Source organism: Pezoporus flaviventris, unplaced genomic scaffold (genome assembly GCF_033815535.1).
Source record: "Pezoporus flaviventris isolate CSIRO_AGI_PZ_B2104156 unplaced genomic scaffold, CSIRO_AGI_Pfla_v1 ptg000007l, whole genome shotgun sequence".
Lineage (NCBI taxonomy): Eukaryota > Metazoa > Chordata > Aves > Psittaciformes > Psittacidae > Pezoporus > Pezoporus flaviventris.
Genome location: NW_026892555.1, coordinates 39290509 through 39306153, shown reverse-complemented (window position 1 = coordinate 39306153; position 15645 = coordinate 39290509). Strand labels below are relative to the sequence as shown.

The 15645-nt window shown below is 41.4% G+C and overlaps 1 protein-coding gene across 3 annotated transcripts in view; it reads left to right on the top strand.

The window, feature by feature from the left end:
* Positions 1 to 6961: 6961 nt before the first annotated feature.
* Positions 6962 to 15645, top strand: part of TGS1 (trimethylguanosine synthase 1) — a 28380-nt gene continuing 19696 nt past the window's right edge. Inside the window, exons 1-7 of one of the 3 annotated variants that reach the window (XM_061448466.1) lie at positions 7056 to 7127; positions 7473 to 7566; positions 8108 to 8172; positions 9908 to 10080; positions 11640 to 12468; positions 13917 to 14034; positions 14965 to 15051. In XM_061448466.1, the coding sequence (XP_061304450.1) occupies positions 7541 to 7566; positions 8108 to 8172; positions 9908 to 10080; positions 11640 to 12468; positions 13917 to 14034; positions 14965 to 15051 (1298 nt within the window). In that variant the 5' untranslated portion in view covers positions 7056 to 7127; positions 7473 to 7540. Of the gene's footprint in view, positions 7128 to 7472; positions 7567 to 8107; positions 8173 to 9907; positions 10081 to 11639; positions 12469 to 13916; positions 14035 to 14964; positions 15052 to 15645 lie in introns of all 3 variants that reach the window. The other 2 variants (XM_061448465.1, XM_061448464.1) reach the window with 2 other exon arrangements.

Here is a 15645-nt window from a genome sequence, read left to right as displayed (position 1 = left end):
GGGTGGGGAGGAGAATCGAAAGAATGTAACTCCCACGGGTTGAGATAAGAGCAGTCCAGTAACTAAGGTATAACACAAATCACTGCTACTGCCACCAATAACAATAATGATAAGGGAAATCACGACAACAACAAACACACACACATACATTTCGTATTCTAACCATGCTTTAATATGAAATCCTATCCCTCTTTCTACAGCAACAGTATATTTGCTTTAGCATAAGCAGGAGGTTATTACCCTGGTGTGGAACTGATGACAGACCAAACCCAGGAATTTTCTTCAGATTTAAAATCTCTGCTTTGGACTTCTAAAGCTTTTTCTTAGCATCAATTTGGTTTAGGCCAAATGATTAGAGACTTTCAGGTTGAAAGAAACTGCTGATAAAATCACACAACTGAAGAATTGTATCATACAGTACAGAATTTTGCTTTTCCAAACACTGGAAGACAAGCAACTAGAAAATTTCCCTAGTCACATTTCAAAACCTTTTTTGGCCAGCACCACTATCCAAAGACACATTCCCCCAGGCCTCTCTCAGGGTTACAAGCCATTGCTGCTAGGACATTCTGAAACATCCTTCTCTCTGTTGAATGGCACATTTCATTTATTGCCATCTCTAATAACATATTGCCCATCAAAGCAGCTGAATTCATTATGGTTTTCATTTACCTTTATTTTTGGGAATATAGTATTCCATCTTAAATGAAGAGCAGACAATAAATATACCACTTAAGTAAGATTTAATATAACAGATTGTCCTGGTTTTGTCTGGATTACAGTTATTTTTCTTCCCAGTGTCTAGTACAGAGATGTGGTTTGGATTTAGTCTGAGAACAATGCCAACAACACACCAATGTTTTAGTTGTTGCTAAGTAGCACTTACCCTGATCAAGGACTTTTCAGTCTTTCATGCTCTGCCAGTGAGGAGGGGCACAAGAAGCTGGGAGGGAGCAGAGACAGGACACCTGACCCAAACTAGCCAAAGGGGTATTCCGTACCACAGCATGTCATGCCCAGTATTGAAACTGGGGAGAGCTGGCAGGATGGGCTGATCACTGCTGGCCTTGAACACCTCCAGTGATCATCTTATACATCTTACTGTATATTTGACAATAGCTTAATTCCTCCGAAGAACTTTGCTTGGATGGAGCTCAAGTAGGATGGTGTTTTTTTCCAGTTCATTCTCAATGGTTATGTGCAGAAATCTTCCCTGTTGCATAAAAGCAGCAAGAGATATGAAATGAATAATTAAGAGATATTGAAAATTCAGAAAACCTGAAGTGCTAGGAGACAAGGAAAGAAAACCTAAAGAGGGAGGAATACCTTTCTGAAGTGTTCAGCTATGTACAAGGAATATTTTGCACTTCGGTAGTTGCAGGCAAAAATCAAATAGAAGCTATTCATCAGCATGAACAGTCCAATCCATGTCAGACCATAACAGAATATCTGTTTATTGATAATTAATTTCTTCTCTTTGAATGCATAAATGAAAAAACTGATTTTCATCAAATATTTCACCTCTATTGTTTTGCTGGCTTTATACTGAGGGTGAGAGGTCTTGCAGAACAGGCAACTAGAGCCTTTACAGTTTATACTTTCATACATAAATGGCAAATATTTTATCGTGCTAAGTGTAAATGATGGGGGGGGGGGGGGGGGCAGGGAGTTAAGTCTTTCCTGCATCCCAAGGGCCCAAAGGAAAACCTTCTGCCCTGGCAGCTGCTGCTGCCTTTCTGCCAGAAGCAGCTGGTCTCACAGCACAGCCAGTGAAACAGCTCACATGGATGCTCCTGACCTGTTTGAAACTAAATCAGCCTGTTTGGTTCACCCCACTGATTCAGGTGTTAGACTAACCCATCTCATTTTGTCCCTGATAAATTGAACAGTCACAAATGCTCTCCCTCCTAAGTGGAGCTGCAGGGATGGTAATTCCCAGCAGCAGAGCATTGCTAAACTGGTGAGCACATCCTTCACTGCCTCATCCCCTTGACACATCACCACATGGGCAGGGCTTGAAGATCTTTATTTTAGAACTTGAGAGTCAAGAATAAAAACAATTTAACAACACATTATTTAACTTACACTATTTCTTGGATGTGATCCAACATCGTGTCTTCTCTGATGGTGAATCGGGTTTAATGAGTTCCCATCCCTTGCTCTCATGGCCCTGTCACATGCCTCTTCACTTTTGGCAGTCTTTAAGAGAAACTTCAGAACTGGATTGGGGAACCGGTATTTTAAAAGCACTGAAAAAACAAGGTGTGTGGAATGAGGGTGGAGGGGAAATCCCTTGGACATAGCTTAGATAGCTTGTTAATAAAAAGGACGTAATAGAAGAAAAGGCACTGCTATGCTTTGTGTTAACAATGCTGTATTAATGGCTTCTAGAAAGCTATGCTCCATTAGCAATTGTGAGTAATAGGACAAAACAGAATTCCTTAGATATTAGAAGTCATAATAGAAGTTGTACCATTTCTGTGGTGATAAATAAACTTAGTTTGGGATAGGCTGAGAGAGACACTCAGGAAAGAGATAGATACAAAACATTTGATAGATATTTCTGTGAAAATGTGATTCCTGAGTCCTGTGCTTGATTATGGTCAAAAGCAAATCAAATACTGGCAATTGCAAGAAAATAAACAGAAAACAAACCAGAATGTGTATAATTCAAATTGATCTGGGAAACTACCACAGCATACATGGCTTTCCTTAGGCTTGGTTACCTTCAGTTGGCCATAGCTGAAGAGGCTGGGATAACAGCCCCTTTGGTTTGTCTCCTTCTGTGACTCTTAACAGAATTACTGTAGGTAATAATGTAGGTAAATGTAAATATGTAGGTACATATTTAAGTTTCATTAAATATATATATACGTTAAATTAAAATATTTCTTACTTGGAGTTCTCTCATACAATGAGAATATTTCTCTGACCTTTTAAATGCAAAATAACCACCTAGGGAGTGGCAGATCCAGTGCCTCTGGCTGGATAAGCCAGTGATGAAATCCAAGGAGTCAGCAGGTATGGCTCTGTGGTGAATGATGGACCATCTGGCCTTTATTCCACCCCATGAAGCTCCTTGCCAGTCAAGAATATAAAATGTTATAGTAGTATTTCTATACCAGCCACGTTTTGAGGTAACAAAACCTCCTGTGGATCTGTTCTGATTACATGGCCTAGATAGTAACTGGTGGTATGGCAGGAGTGTGAACAGAAACAGTCTGTGTGGTCAGGATATCCAAAACTGCCTGATCTGAGAGGAGGTTACCCCAGAACAGAATAAGATGAAGAAACGAACGATGACAATGTTCATTTACGATAGACACCTGTTGGATTAAGCAGCAACCAGGCAATTTCCAAGAGGCTTTTGAGAAAAGAGTCAGCTTGAGGAACAAAAAAGATGGAAGCAAACTTGTGGCTGTTTGGGAAGTAGGATGTTGGGGAAGTGGCTCTTTGGAAGTAGGATTGGGAAGGTGCTCAGCACAGTGGTCAGACCCCTGCTTTGGATGCTGCCAGAAGTCACCCTGCTGCCATTGTATCCCCATCTCAGCCTGACATGGCATTCTCCCCACCCCACACAGGGAGCAGGGGTGACAGTACAGGGTTTAGCAGAAGGACCTGCAGCTCAGGGAGCACATGGGAACTTATAGTGTACTGTCTTGCCAACACACAGACTAGCATGCAACAGGGAGGTGCATTGGTACACACTAAAATAGAGCAACATCATCCATAGCAGGAAAATATGCATGTCCAGAAGAGGGGGTGCGCTTGTCAGCGCCCATTCTGTAAGAGAGGGGTGCACATACATAACCATGCTCCCGTAGCATTAGAAATGGCAGGGATTGGGATGTTTAGAAACTTTTAGGTGCTTTTTAACATCTTGCAAGTGTTTTGTACTCTAGTTTATCTGTTGGCCTGCTAATATTGATCCAGAATGTGAAGTTCACTGACTGCCAGCTAATTATATGTCATTAATAAATCAGTAAAACACTTCGATCCTGATTTGAGGTAAACCACATAAGTCAAGCAAGTCTTCTCTGCCACAGTCCCTTGTGTTAAAAGAGTCGTACACTATTAAAAAACAGTAAACAATTAGCTAAAGTACTCAGAATTCACACTCAAATCACAATAGCTCTTTAATTCAGATGATTGACTATTTCATTTCCTAGCATAAATGTAGATATAAACTAACAAGCTGCTTCTTGATCCTCTAATTATAATGCTCTTCTTCTCAAAGGAAGTTCCTGGTTTGGTACATTCCTGTGCCATTCCTCTCTATTTGTGGTCACCCTGTGATATGAGTTTGCAACAGCAAAAGGAAATTTCTTATTTGGAAATTATATTTCAGTAGGTAGTCTCTCCTCAAATACATCAGTGTTACTTGCAGCCAAAACTTGGAGAAATACCTTCCAGATGAACATACTGGCTATAGTTTCTTATAGTCATAACTAAGGAAATGAAAAATACTTGATGGGTTAAGAGAGTGCAGAAAGAGCAGACTGAAATAAAAGTTTCCCATTCAGCAAAAACTTTGAAAAGAAAAATGCAGCTAAAGCTTTTGGATCCTCAGGTATGAACTGCGAAGCAAGATGGCTCAGTGATTAGTTCCAGAGAAACAACGTACCTCATAGAATTTTACTGAAAATACTAATCATGAAATAGAGAAAGCAAATTTAAAACATATAATACAAATGTACCATGAAAGAAATACACATATAATTGTTATGAATTTAACAGGGAAAAAAAACCAACCAACCAAACAAGCACATAAGAGTTATTGGTCACTTAAACTTTTAACATAAGAAGAAGCTCTAACAAGTGGCCAGCTTATTAGTGCTAGAGCTTGCCCTGACTTTGTATGTTAAGTCGCAAGTGAAGGCATCATTGCATCTGCAGATCAGGACCTTAGCAGGAGCAAGTTCAGTGTCAGAGAAATCCTCTGTATGGAAGACATCCTTTTATTATGGAAGCACTAACATTAAAATTCTTTACTGCAGACAGGCAAGGGCACATCCCTAATTTACCACCCTTTTTCTTGGAAGGCCAGATCTGTTAGATGAGTTTTGTTACCCTGCAGTTACTTAAACCAGTAGGATCCTGGTCTGTGGCCAGTGGTGGCTGTTGAGGTGAAAAATTAATTGCATCTGTAAGTTCTTGCCTATGGCCATGTCCTTTGATTTGCCCTTCTTTGACATCACATTTGAAAAGCATAAAAAAAGCACTGAAAGCATGAAAAGTCTTGCATTCTTTATGGAAAGTTGCTACACACTCCTTAGATTAGAAACAATCTCTACACTCAGTATGTACGTACTATTTAGTATAATAGGTATATGATTAGAGCTCATACACAATGCCATAAAGTCCACAAACTTGCAAGTAAAAGTTAATAAGCAAGAGAGAAATATAAAGTTATTTTCAGAGCTACACTGGAAAACAGAGCTGTAATAAAGCACTATAAAACTTCCTTATATGAATAGTCACAGAAGGCTACACCTATATAAACTAACACAATTAAAAGAGAAAAACATACTTAATGGTAAAGAAGAATTAAAGCCATACATCTTCAGACTAATTTTTTTAAGATATCCCTGATGTGTTCACCATCTTAGAATATGATCTCCTCTGACTCAAACTACATCAGCAGCACTTCCAAAGGTGCGAATGAATAATAACCACTTGTAAAATAAATGGTCCGGCTCATTATCCAGGACTATGTAACTGGATATGATTTAGCTGCACATATTCCTGTACACACACACACAAAAAAAAAAAAAAAAGGAATAGAAAAATTTAAACCAAAGACTACATGTGCAGAAACAGAAGACTAATGGCACAATCTGAGTGTCCTGGGTTCAGCACTAGCAGTCATTTTTCTCCTTCCTAGTAGCTGGTGCAGTGCTGTGTTTTTGGCTTTAGCCTGAGAACAATGCTGATAACACACTGACGTTTTAGCTGTTGCTAAGTAATGTTTGCTCTGAAAAGAAGCGGAGTAATTCTTCCCCATCGCTCCCACCCCCCCCTCCCGGGAGCGGCTGCATGATTCTGAGTTGCTGGCTGGGCTTAAACCGCGACACTGAGTACAACCACAGCGTAATTAGAGGATTTGACCCATTATCAGAAAGCTGAGACTGAAGGGGTCTTTAAGAAGGTAATTAGGGTATCAAAAATGTACCATATAGTATGTGACAGACCTAAATAGCATGCCTAGGTACCATGTTTGCTTTGTGTTCTTTTCCATATTTGTTTGGCTCATCAAGCATTTAAAGAAAATATTGAATCTAACTGGGGTGGCTTCGTGTATTTCAAAATAAAAGCGAAAAATTGTTATGTGTGGAACAAGAATTTGGAGTGCAAGGTTTTGGGGACAGCAAGAGTGTAATTTTCACTGAGACAATGTTGACACACAAAATTACTTTCCTACATTCCAGATCTCTCATGTCTAAGTGTCAAGGGGGACCTTAACATAGAAAAAAAACTTCTCTCACAGATGGTCACAAAATCATATGTGAAACTACCTTGATGTTCTGATTTGTAGTTGCTTACTGGAATCTAGTCTTCACAAAGGAAGTGAAAAGGAGATAATACTGAGAGACGTCTATCCTGCAAGCCATTTCCATAATTTGCTCAGGTTTTCCGGACCTGTCTCCCGCTCCCAGTTCCGCCAGATTTTTCCTGTATCTTTTGTTGCAGATTTTTGTTGCCATGTCCTTTCCTCCCCTCCTTTCTCCCCAGCCTAAGGTGCAAATACTCCTCGTAGGGAGTCACCTGGAAGCACAAGTCCCACCACTACGGCTGCCCTTACACAGGCATCGCGCTTTCGGAACCCCAGCTACTCTGCAACACCCACTGGGGTCCAGCGCCTGTCCCGCCAGCGGAGACCCCGGCGGGCGCCCCCGCCAGGCGGCTCGGCTCTGCCCGGCCCGCCCCGTCGGCCGCAGCCGAGCGGGCTCGGGGAGGGCTCGGCGCTCCCAGCAGTTCCGGCGGAAGGCAGCGGCGGGCTGGTTCCGCGGCGTGGTTCTTCCCGCAGGGATGGTGCAGGACCCGCGCGGGCGGCTGGTGGCGGAGCTGCTGCTGCGGGCCGGCCCCGCCTGCAGCATCCTCTGCCTGTGCTCCCGCGCCTTCGTCGAGTGAGTAGCGGCACCGGGCGGGTGGTACCGCCGTGTCCGGGGCAGGTTCGCGCAGGGGAGGTGCGGGGAAGGGTCGTGCTGCCGTAGCCGTGGGCAAAAACGTCCCTATAGGTTGTGTTTATCTGGGGGGGAATATACCCAAACACTGGTTCCCGCGGAGAGCTCTTGCCGGAGCGGACGCGGCCCGGCGCGTAGTAGCGGTCTCTTCGGTTGGAGCCCGCTTCCTCCTGGGCCGTGCTGTATCTCTGACGAGGGCCGCGGCTGTGCGGTGCTCGGCCCGAGCGCTCCCCCTCCCAGCTCCCTTCCGCCTCCGAGTGCTTCCGTCCCCTTATCGCTTCCCCAAAGGCGTGCGGAGGGACCCGGAGCCCAACCGAGCCAGGTGGAGGGCCGGGTTTCTCAGCGCGGGGTGGGAAATGCTGCTCGCGGGCGTCAGTCGTCGGTGCGTGATAGGGGAGAAGAGGCTGAGGCTGTTAACCGGGGCTTTTGCTATCAAACACACTCGGTGTTACGGCGGCATTTGCGGAGATGAGGCGCTTTCAGCATTGGGTGATGTCTCAAATAGTTGCTGTTTGGGGCTGGAGACATTAAATGCTGCTTATGCAGAAGCTTTTGTGCGGCTGAAGTATAATTCCGTTGTTGCATAGAACAGCATTTTCAGAGCATCTCTTGTGTAGGATTTCCCATCGGGCTTTCAAGTGTTGCCTTTTCAACATTTTATTTTGTTCCATGTGTTTGGACTCATTGGGCAGCCCAGGTGGGAAAGGACAGGGAAGGGTCATCTGGTCCAGCCTTTCGTGGGAAAGGGAGCCTAGAGGAGGTTATTTAGCACCCTGCCCAGCCACATCTTGAAACCTCCAGCAATGGGGGTTTTACCACATCCTTGCAGAGTTTATTTCCACTGAATGATTGTTTTTACTGTAAAAAAAAAATAAAGTTTTAAGGATGACCCTCTGCATCAATGTCTGTCTTCATTTTTACAGAGATCGAAAATTGTATAAACTGGGATTAAAAGGATTTTATGTCAAAGATGACAATGACAGTACAGGTAGGGTAATAATATCTACTGTGTGGTACAGTGTGCGGTCATACTTAAAGTGAGTTATCTGTGGCTACTTACATTCTTATTTCTGGCTTATTCTTCACTACTTTTGTATGGGGATAGATGTGAATAATATCTTAGTACTTGCATAGCTTTCAAAATACCGTAATCTCAATGTGGAAGTTTGTGTCAAACCAGGTGTGATGCTTATTCCTGTCCAGACAGACTCACTACCTCACATAGCCTCCATCTGCTACATGGAGCAGATTAGTTGTCAGGTCCCCAGCCTGCTCTTAAATCGTAACTTAAACTATCTCAAAATTGGTCATATAATGGAGTGTCTGCCAATCCTGGATGTTTGCTTGGGAGCAGCACTGTCCTGCTGCCTGTACCCCAGTCTAGGATATTAGCTGTTGCAGATTAATCTGATGGGCCAGAAGCAGAGAAGAAGCAGTAGCACTGATGGGAAGAATTATGATGTATGTTTACATGATAAGTAAGGAGGATGAGAAGAGTAAGTCTCTCCCTTGGCATGCTTGTATTTTAGGAATGATCATGATGCATGCTTGGGCAATTTTAACACTATTCCTTTGCTCCGTCTTCCAGATAGGCATATGTGAAGAATTTGGAAAATAGTACTTTTGGTATCTGTTTTTGCCTTTGCTGGCATGCTAGCTTCAGTATCCTATAATATCTTAATTTGAAAGGAAGAAGTCTAAACGTTAAGGAATATTCATAGAGGCTGATAATTAATAGCACAGATTAAATGTACACAATGTGGGAGGAGTGAAGAAGGCGAATGTAAACCTTGGTTTTGTGCATATATGAGTGAATTCTGGTGAGAGTAATCATTTAAAACCAAAAGGGTATTGTGCTATGTGATAATTTGGCAGTAAATGTATCATGACAAAAAAAAATTCTGTGATTGTTTCAATTTTATCAACTGTGTCAAGATACTTTGTATTTCATGGTTTCCATCGCTATCCAGTTCCTACTTTCTCAGTGGTATTTGTCGTTTTATGTTCATATGATGTTGCTTAAAAATTTGATAGATGTGCAAGCAGTGATTCAATAGCTGATCAGTTACTTCTGAGATAATTAAGTTCTGTAGTTCACACACTACATTTTTGTAAAATCATACTATTTTTCTTAGTGTGCCTTTGATTTCAGGTTTGCTGTGATACGTGCCAGAAGAACTCCTGTAAAGAATTTCTTTTCATAATACCAATTTTTGTGGTGTTTGCTGGGCATCACTGTAGTTTGCTCTGCATGTTATTGAGGTGAATGTGGTGGATCGACCCCAAGCAGCCAGTTTTTATTACTGCCCATCACATTATATGGTATGGACTCGCCCTTCAGCTAGTCTGTGCCAGCAGTCCTACCTATATCTCCTCCTGATCTCTTGCCCACCCCAGCACTGTGGAAAAGAGAAAGTTATAAGGCTGTGCAAGCCTGTGCAATCGCTGCTCAGCAATAGTCAAAACATATTTGTTTTAGCCACAAATCCCAAATGAAGCACCTATAGAGGCTGCTATGAAGAAAGCTAGCTCCATCGCAGCCAGACAGGGAGCAATGTTTTGGCTATCTACTGATATTTAGGCAGAAATGAAGGTATTTATGATGAAAGTTTTAAATGGGAAAGGAAGCTTAAGAGGCAGTTCTACTGTTGTGGTTTTTTTAGGCATTGAGGTGTCAGAACCAGATTTAGATATTATTTTATGTTCATGTAATTTCTTACTAGGAGATGAACAACCATCTGAGGAGAACCATTGTCCCAATGTATCCACATTGAAGGTGGATACTAATCATGCTCTGGACCTGGAAGAAGTTGAACTAGACTCGGAGGCTGAGCTTATGAAAAGCATGGGATTGCCTCTTCAGTTTGGTGGGCAGTCAGCCCACAGAGACATTGTGGTAAATCTTTATTTGCTTTATTTGTTCTGTTTACTTTGTGTTTCCAGACGTAGGGGCATGTCTACTCTCAGTTATTTGGGGACTGCAGTTCACAGAAGTGATGTGAGCTGCCTTTGAGCTGTCTGCCTCATGTACTTGTACCAACATACAGCACTGTGGTCTGTGGTTTGTAAAATCCACCTGCCAGTTTGACTAAACAGGGTCAGCTGTGCCTCATGCTTCCATTTCTATACTGCTGTTGCTACTAGAGAGAGCTGGTTTAGAGCAGGTGTGGTAGCGTTGATGGTCTGCATCAGGACAACTAGTACACTCCAGTCTGAGTGCATGTTTTCACAGGTTCTGACCTGATTTGCACTATATGTATTAACATGGCATTATGAGGGATGTAGATGAGAGCTTAATGCCAGCTCTATGAACCTAACTTCTTACCGTCCACTTTATGTTTTTTTCAATGCGACAAAAGTAGGGATTGCATCTGATGGGACATTTGGAGTAATAGCTGTACATTTGCAGGCTTTTGCCCATGTAGGTTGTAGACCCTCATCACTACCACCTTCTTACCTGCCAAATTTAATTTGGCAGTTTGTGGAAAAAAAAAAACCAAAACAACAGATTTGTCTGATTGAAAAACTTGCCTTTCTTGGATGTTTTTATCTTCTTTATATAAGTAGAGTTGTTGATGAAACCAATATGTTTCCTTAGGATTTCCTTTCAATAACAGGTTTCTGTCCACTAGACAACGGTAGGAGCCTGAGTTTTTGTAACAAGTGAAATGTGTGTATTGCACAAATGAAGGGGCCACCTGTTTGGAGAGGAGGCTGTTCCTTTGTCTTTCTGTTTAGCCAACTTGGAGATCAGTATGGGATGGGAAGAATATTACACCCTTCTTTTACATCAGTGTCTTCAGACATACAGAGATGCAGCTGCAGGATTTACAGAGCTTATGAGTATATAGTGATGCTTTTGGTTTTCTTTTGTTTTTTTTAAAGCACCCAAATATAGCAATGGTTTAGCATTCTATTAAGCTGAGCATTCTATGTTCACTACCCTAATAAGACATCTGAACAATGTTTGCTGCCCAGGCAGATACCTGACAACAGTAAGGGTCGATATCCATGGCCCCCGAAAAAAAGCTCTTTGATATTACTGAGATACTGTTTTATTGTTGAGCTCAACCCAGTGACCCTTCAGTTCCTGACCAACCTCTCTTTAGGACTTTATAATGTTTCATGTTGATGTCTCCCCTTCTGAATCCTTGAGCTACTAATGATTTCCCTCTCAGCAGCTCCACTTCTGTCTGTGATCCTGCCTTTCTTTTGTGTTATCTTTCTGTACACTTTGTCACAGCTGTTTCTCACAACCTCCACAGAAATGTGAGCCAAGGTCATGCAGCAGGGCCCTGTCAGACCCATAAAACCTACAATCTTTTGTGGGGAGAAAGCTTAACAGGAGGGTTGCAGTAAGAGGGAGGATTACAACAGAAATGTGCTTGGAGAGAGGACAAGAAAAGACTGTATAAACATTGTGGACTTCTAGGCATTTTTTCCATTATATTTTAGGCAACAGAAAGTTATAGAAAGAGAAGTAACATGAAGATGATGAGAAAGAAAAAGAAGAAAAAAGAGTTACAGCAAAAACATGAGGATAAAATGGGGCAGGAATGCCAGAATCAAGTTTGTGGTGATCATATCCAGTCCATTTCTCATGAGTTGGCCCTAGCTACAGAGCAGTGTGAGAAAAGCAACAAACCTCAGGTTGTAAGTGAAGGGAACTGTGAAAGTTCAGAAAATCTTGCAAATGAGACTTTACCCAGTGAACTTAAAGAAAAATGGGAGAAGTACTGGAGCGAGTATGGGGAGGGCCTTCTTTGGCAAAGTTGGTTGGAGAAGCATCAAGAGATCTCATTGTCTGAGACCACCACTGCCTCTGAGCCTTGGAATAGTCCAGATACAAGGGAAGAATGGGAGCGGCATTATAGCGAACTGTACTGGTATTACTGGGAACAGTTTCATTACTGGACAAGTCAAGGATGGACTACTGAGAGCTTACATGGAGACAGCGTGAAAGCTGATGGGATTACCCAGCAGACGGTAACGGACTTGATTAGCCCAGGGACTGAACACATTGAAGTGCTGACCTTGGAGCTTTCTACCTCTGACACCAGAAGTGAGGAAACACTCCCTTCAAGTGCTGAGCCCCACAGTGAAATAATCTCTGGGATTTGTAATTTAAACCTGAATTTGGAGGAAGTGGAGCAGTGTAGCACAGCTTCCCACCAAGGTCCTCAAGAGCATAATTCATCTGACAGTGAAAGCCAGGAAGAGCCCTGTGATGGAGGATCCAGGAAAAGGAGTGCATCTTGTGAAAATAAAAGTATTAAGCAATCAGGTAATACAGAATCAGATAAAACTGATTTTACCAGAATTTCTGTATGTGGTTATATATAAGAAATAAGGGCCTGTCTGTATTATGCCATTTTTAAAAAGTTAATCAAATATTTTGCGGAATGACTACATACTTAATTCCTTTTTCTTTCCTCTGCTTTTCTGGGTGATCCTCTCTAACCTGTATATTGAATGCATTCTTCAGCCAGAAGTAATTTTAATAGAACACGTACTTCATAAATCTTCAGATGTACTGCTTAAAGTGATGAGACAGCACTGCTAGTGCATATTTATTTATCTTAGTATTAGTATTGTAATTCATTCAGCTGTGTCATTCAGATGATTTGCCTTTTCTCACTGATAGTCTAAAATGAATGAAAACTCAGGTTTTTGTTCTCATGACTGACAAATTTTAAGAACAGCTTTTTCAGAGGAAGAAAATAGCTCTGCAGTTCTGGGGTTGGAAGGATTTTTGCCTTCTGTCTAAAAAATGCCATATTGGTGAATAAACTCTTGTTTTGGTGTAACATGTTAGTATGGATAAAATGTCTTCCAGAGGTCCTTTGCAGCATTAAGTTATCAATTAGGCAGTGAGCTAGTATTTGTAGCATAGTGGCTATGTCTTACACCACTGGAAGAGACTCTGTGAGGGAGGTACAAAGACTGAGCTGGAGATGTTTTTCTTAGAATCATAGAATTGTTTGGGTTGAAAAAGACTTTAAACATCATTTAGTTCCAACTTCCCTGACACAGTCAGGGATACCTTCTACTAGGCCAGGCTGTTCAGAGAAGGGAGAGCCCCATCTCATTTGCCTGCCAGTTCTTCCTGCTAGTGTTTGCTGTAAGCAGCAGTGTAATGTCTTTCCTGACTTTTGAATGGTTTCCCCTGCTAAGAGGAGGGATGAAGCACATGAGTTAAGTGTCAGCAGCTTGGGAGTTCAGTTTGGTGGGAACTCTAACTCTGCTTCTAGTGACCTTCTAAGGAAGGAAGAAGCAGGTGTGTTCCCATCTGGATCCTACAGTAGAGTTAGAGTCGGAGAGATGAAAGGAAAATCTCCTTTCCAACAAGAAACAAGGAGTTCTGGAATCCTCTCATTAGGTGTATGTGCGTATCTTTGCATAGTTAATAAAATGAAAATAAAATATACATCCAGGGAAGAAACTCTTTTGAATTTGTACCTCGTAGGCATTTTTCTTGGAGAGCTTGAGATAATTTGAAGTTGGTCTTACTAAAGTTTATTAACTCTACTGTGTAACTGATACTGGAAGCTTGTATTGGTATGTTGTCCCTCAAGCAGAGACAGGTAAAGATACATGTGTTTGGCACTTGTGTCTCATTGTCAGATTCAGGTATGTACAACAATCTAATTGTAGCTGCAGACATACTTTGGGGACAGGGAGATAAGGAATTAATTTAGGCAAAAGGAAAGTATAATCTTAACCTATCTTCAGGTTTGCAGGGGTCATGTAGTTCAAACTCTAATGAAAAAGAGCAGTTGCTGCATTGTGACCGAGATGAAGACGAGGATGAAGAGCCTCCTGAATGCAGACACATCAAAGTCAAGAGAAGGCAAGTCATAAAATGTAGATGAACTTTTTATTTCAAGAAGCCCAAGTCTAGAAGCCTCCTAATTTAGAGTAACTATTTGATTGAGACTGTGGGTTAAAACTTCAGTACAGAACAAGAGTCTTCTATCATTGCTTATCACTTTACCTGGTAACAAGCAGTGGATATTTCTGCTTTATGAAAGCAATGTATGGCCTCGGTGACTGTGCAAGGTGATGGTACTATTCTTGTGTCACTGAAGTATACGAGATTGTTAAATTGGATCAGACAACTTGCTTACCTAGGTCTAATTTGTGTAGACAATACAAGAACGATAGTAAATAATCTGTATTGTTAAACTATATTTTATGCTGCCAGTAAAATGCTCAGTGCAATGGCAATCATAAAATAGCCAATCTCTGCCTTGTTACAGTCTTTTTAATTCTCTAGAAATTTATAGCCTCAAAGATGGTGAGATGGCTCTTCTTCCCTAATAAATCTACAAACTCAAAGGTGAAGGCATGGATGGAATTATTATCTGCTAATCATGTAGCTCCAGTTTCATTCTAATATTTGGCTGTTGCCATAGCATTAATAATAGATGCTGAAGGCAATTTGGAAATCGGGTAAATAAACATCGTCTTCACCAGTTCCCTGTAGGCTTGATCTTAAATATTTTAAGAAGTCATTTGGAATAGCTGGAATGTTATAACCCCAATGGAAGGACATCTTGAATTGGGTAAAAAAAAAAAACAAACAGAAACCCTGGAAGAAGTATGTGCCCATGCATATGAATAGGCTGGTATTCCCTGCTTTGCTTGGTTTCAGCAGTGTGTGGAAGAACATACTGAAGCCCACATTTAAATGTTTTCAACACATGAGTTTTAGTGGTATATCTGTAAAATTAGAGTGTTTCTCATAGAGACTAACCTTGTCATCTGCTTTTTTTCCTAGCCATGAACTGGATGTGGATGAGAACCCAGTGGAAGATCCTGAGAAAACCTGTTCTGCTTTGGGTTTTAAGTGTGGCACAGGACAAAAGTAATTGCTTACGAGGAACTCGGGGTTTCTTCATAGCAAGTCAGCTTTCTTGTTATTACTGAAATAGACCATTCATCTCCATTTCCATTTTGTAAAGCTTTTGAAGATATTCCCAAAGTTAGTCTCTGCTCTTAATAAAACTGTCATTCTTTGGCTAGAGAGAGATTCAAAGGTAGAGACTAATAAAAGAACAAGGAAATTACTTTGAAACAGAAGTGTAAATCGCAAGATACTTGCAGTTGTGTAAATGCTAGATGTCCAGTCAGCTACTTAAATTAGAGCTTAAAGGCTCTGACAATGAATGGCCCTCTCAGTTCAGAGTCCTGTAAGTTTAGATCATAATTTATAGCTATTTCATGTTGGAATCAGGTTGCTTTATACTAGTAAAATGTTTCTATACTAATAAAGTGTTGCCAGGGTCCTGACCAGTGAAATTTCTTTTCTGGTGGTATGACCTAACGATAGGGTGGTCAGTGCTGTAGAAGTAACATTGTAGGGCACAGGCAGACTGTAGCTTAGGTCTAGCGCTTCTGTGAGATACAAGTTGTTTAGGGTGTGGGTGTATATATATATATATAGTGTATATATATATAA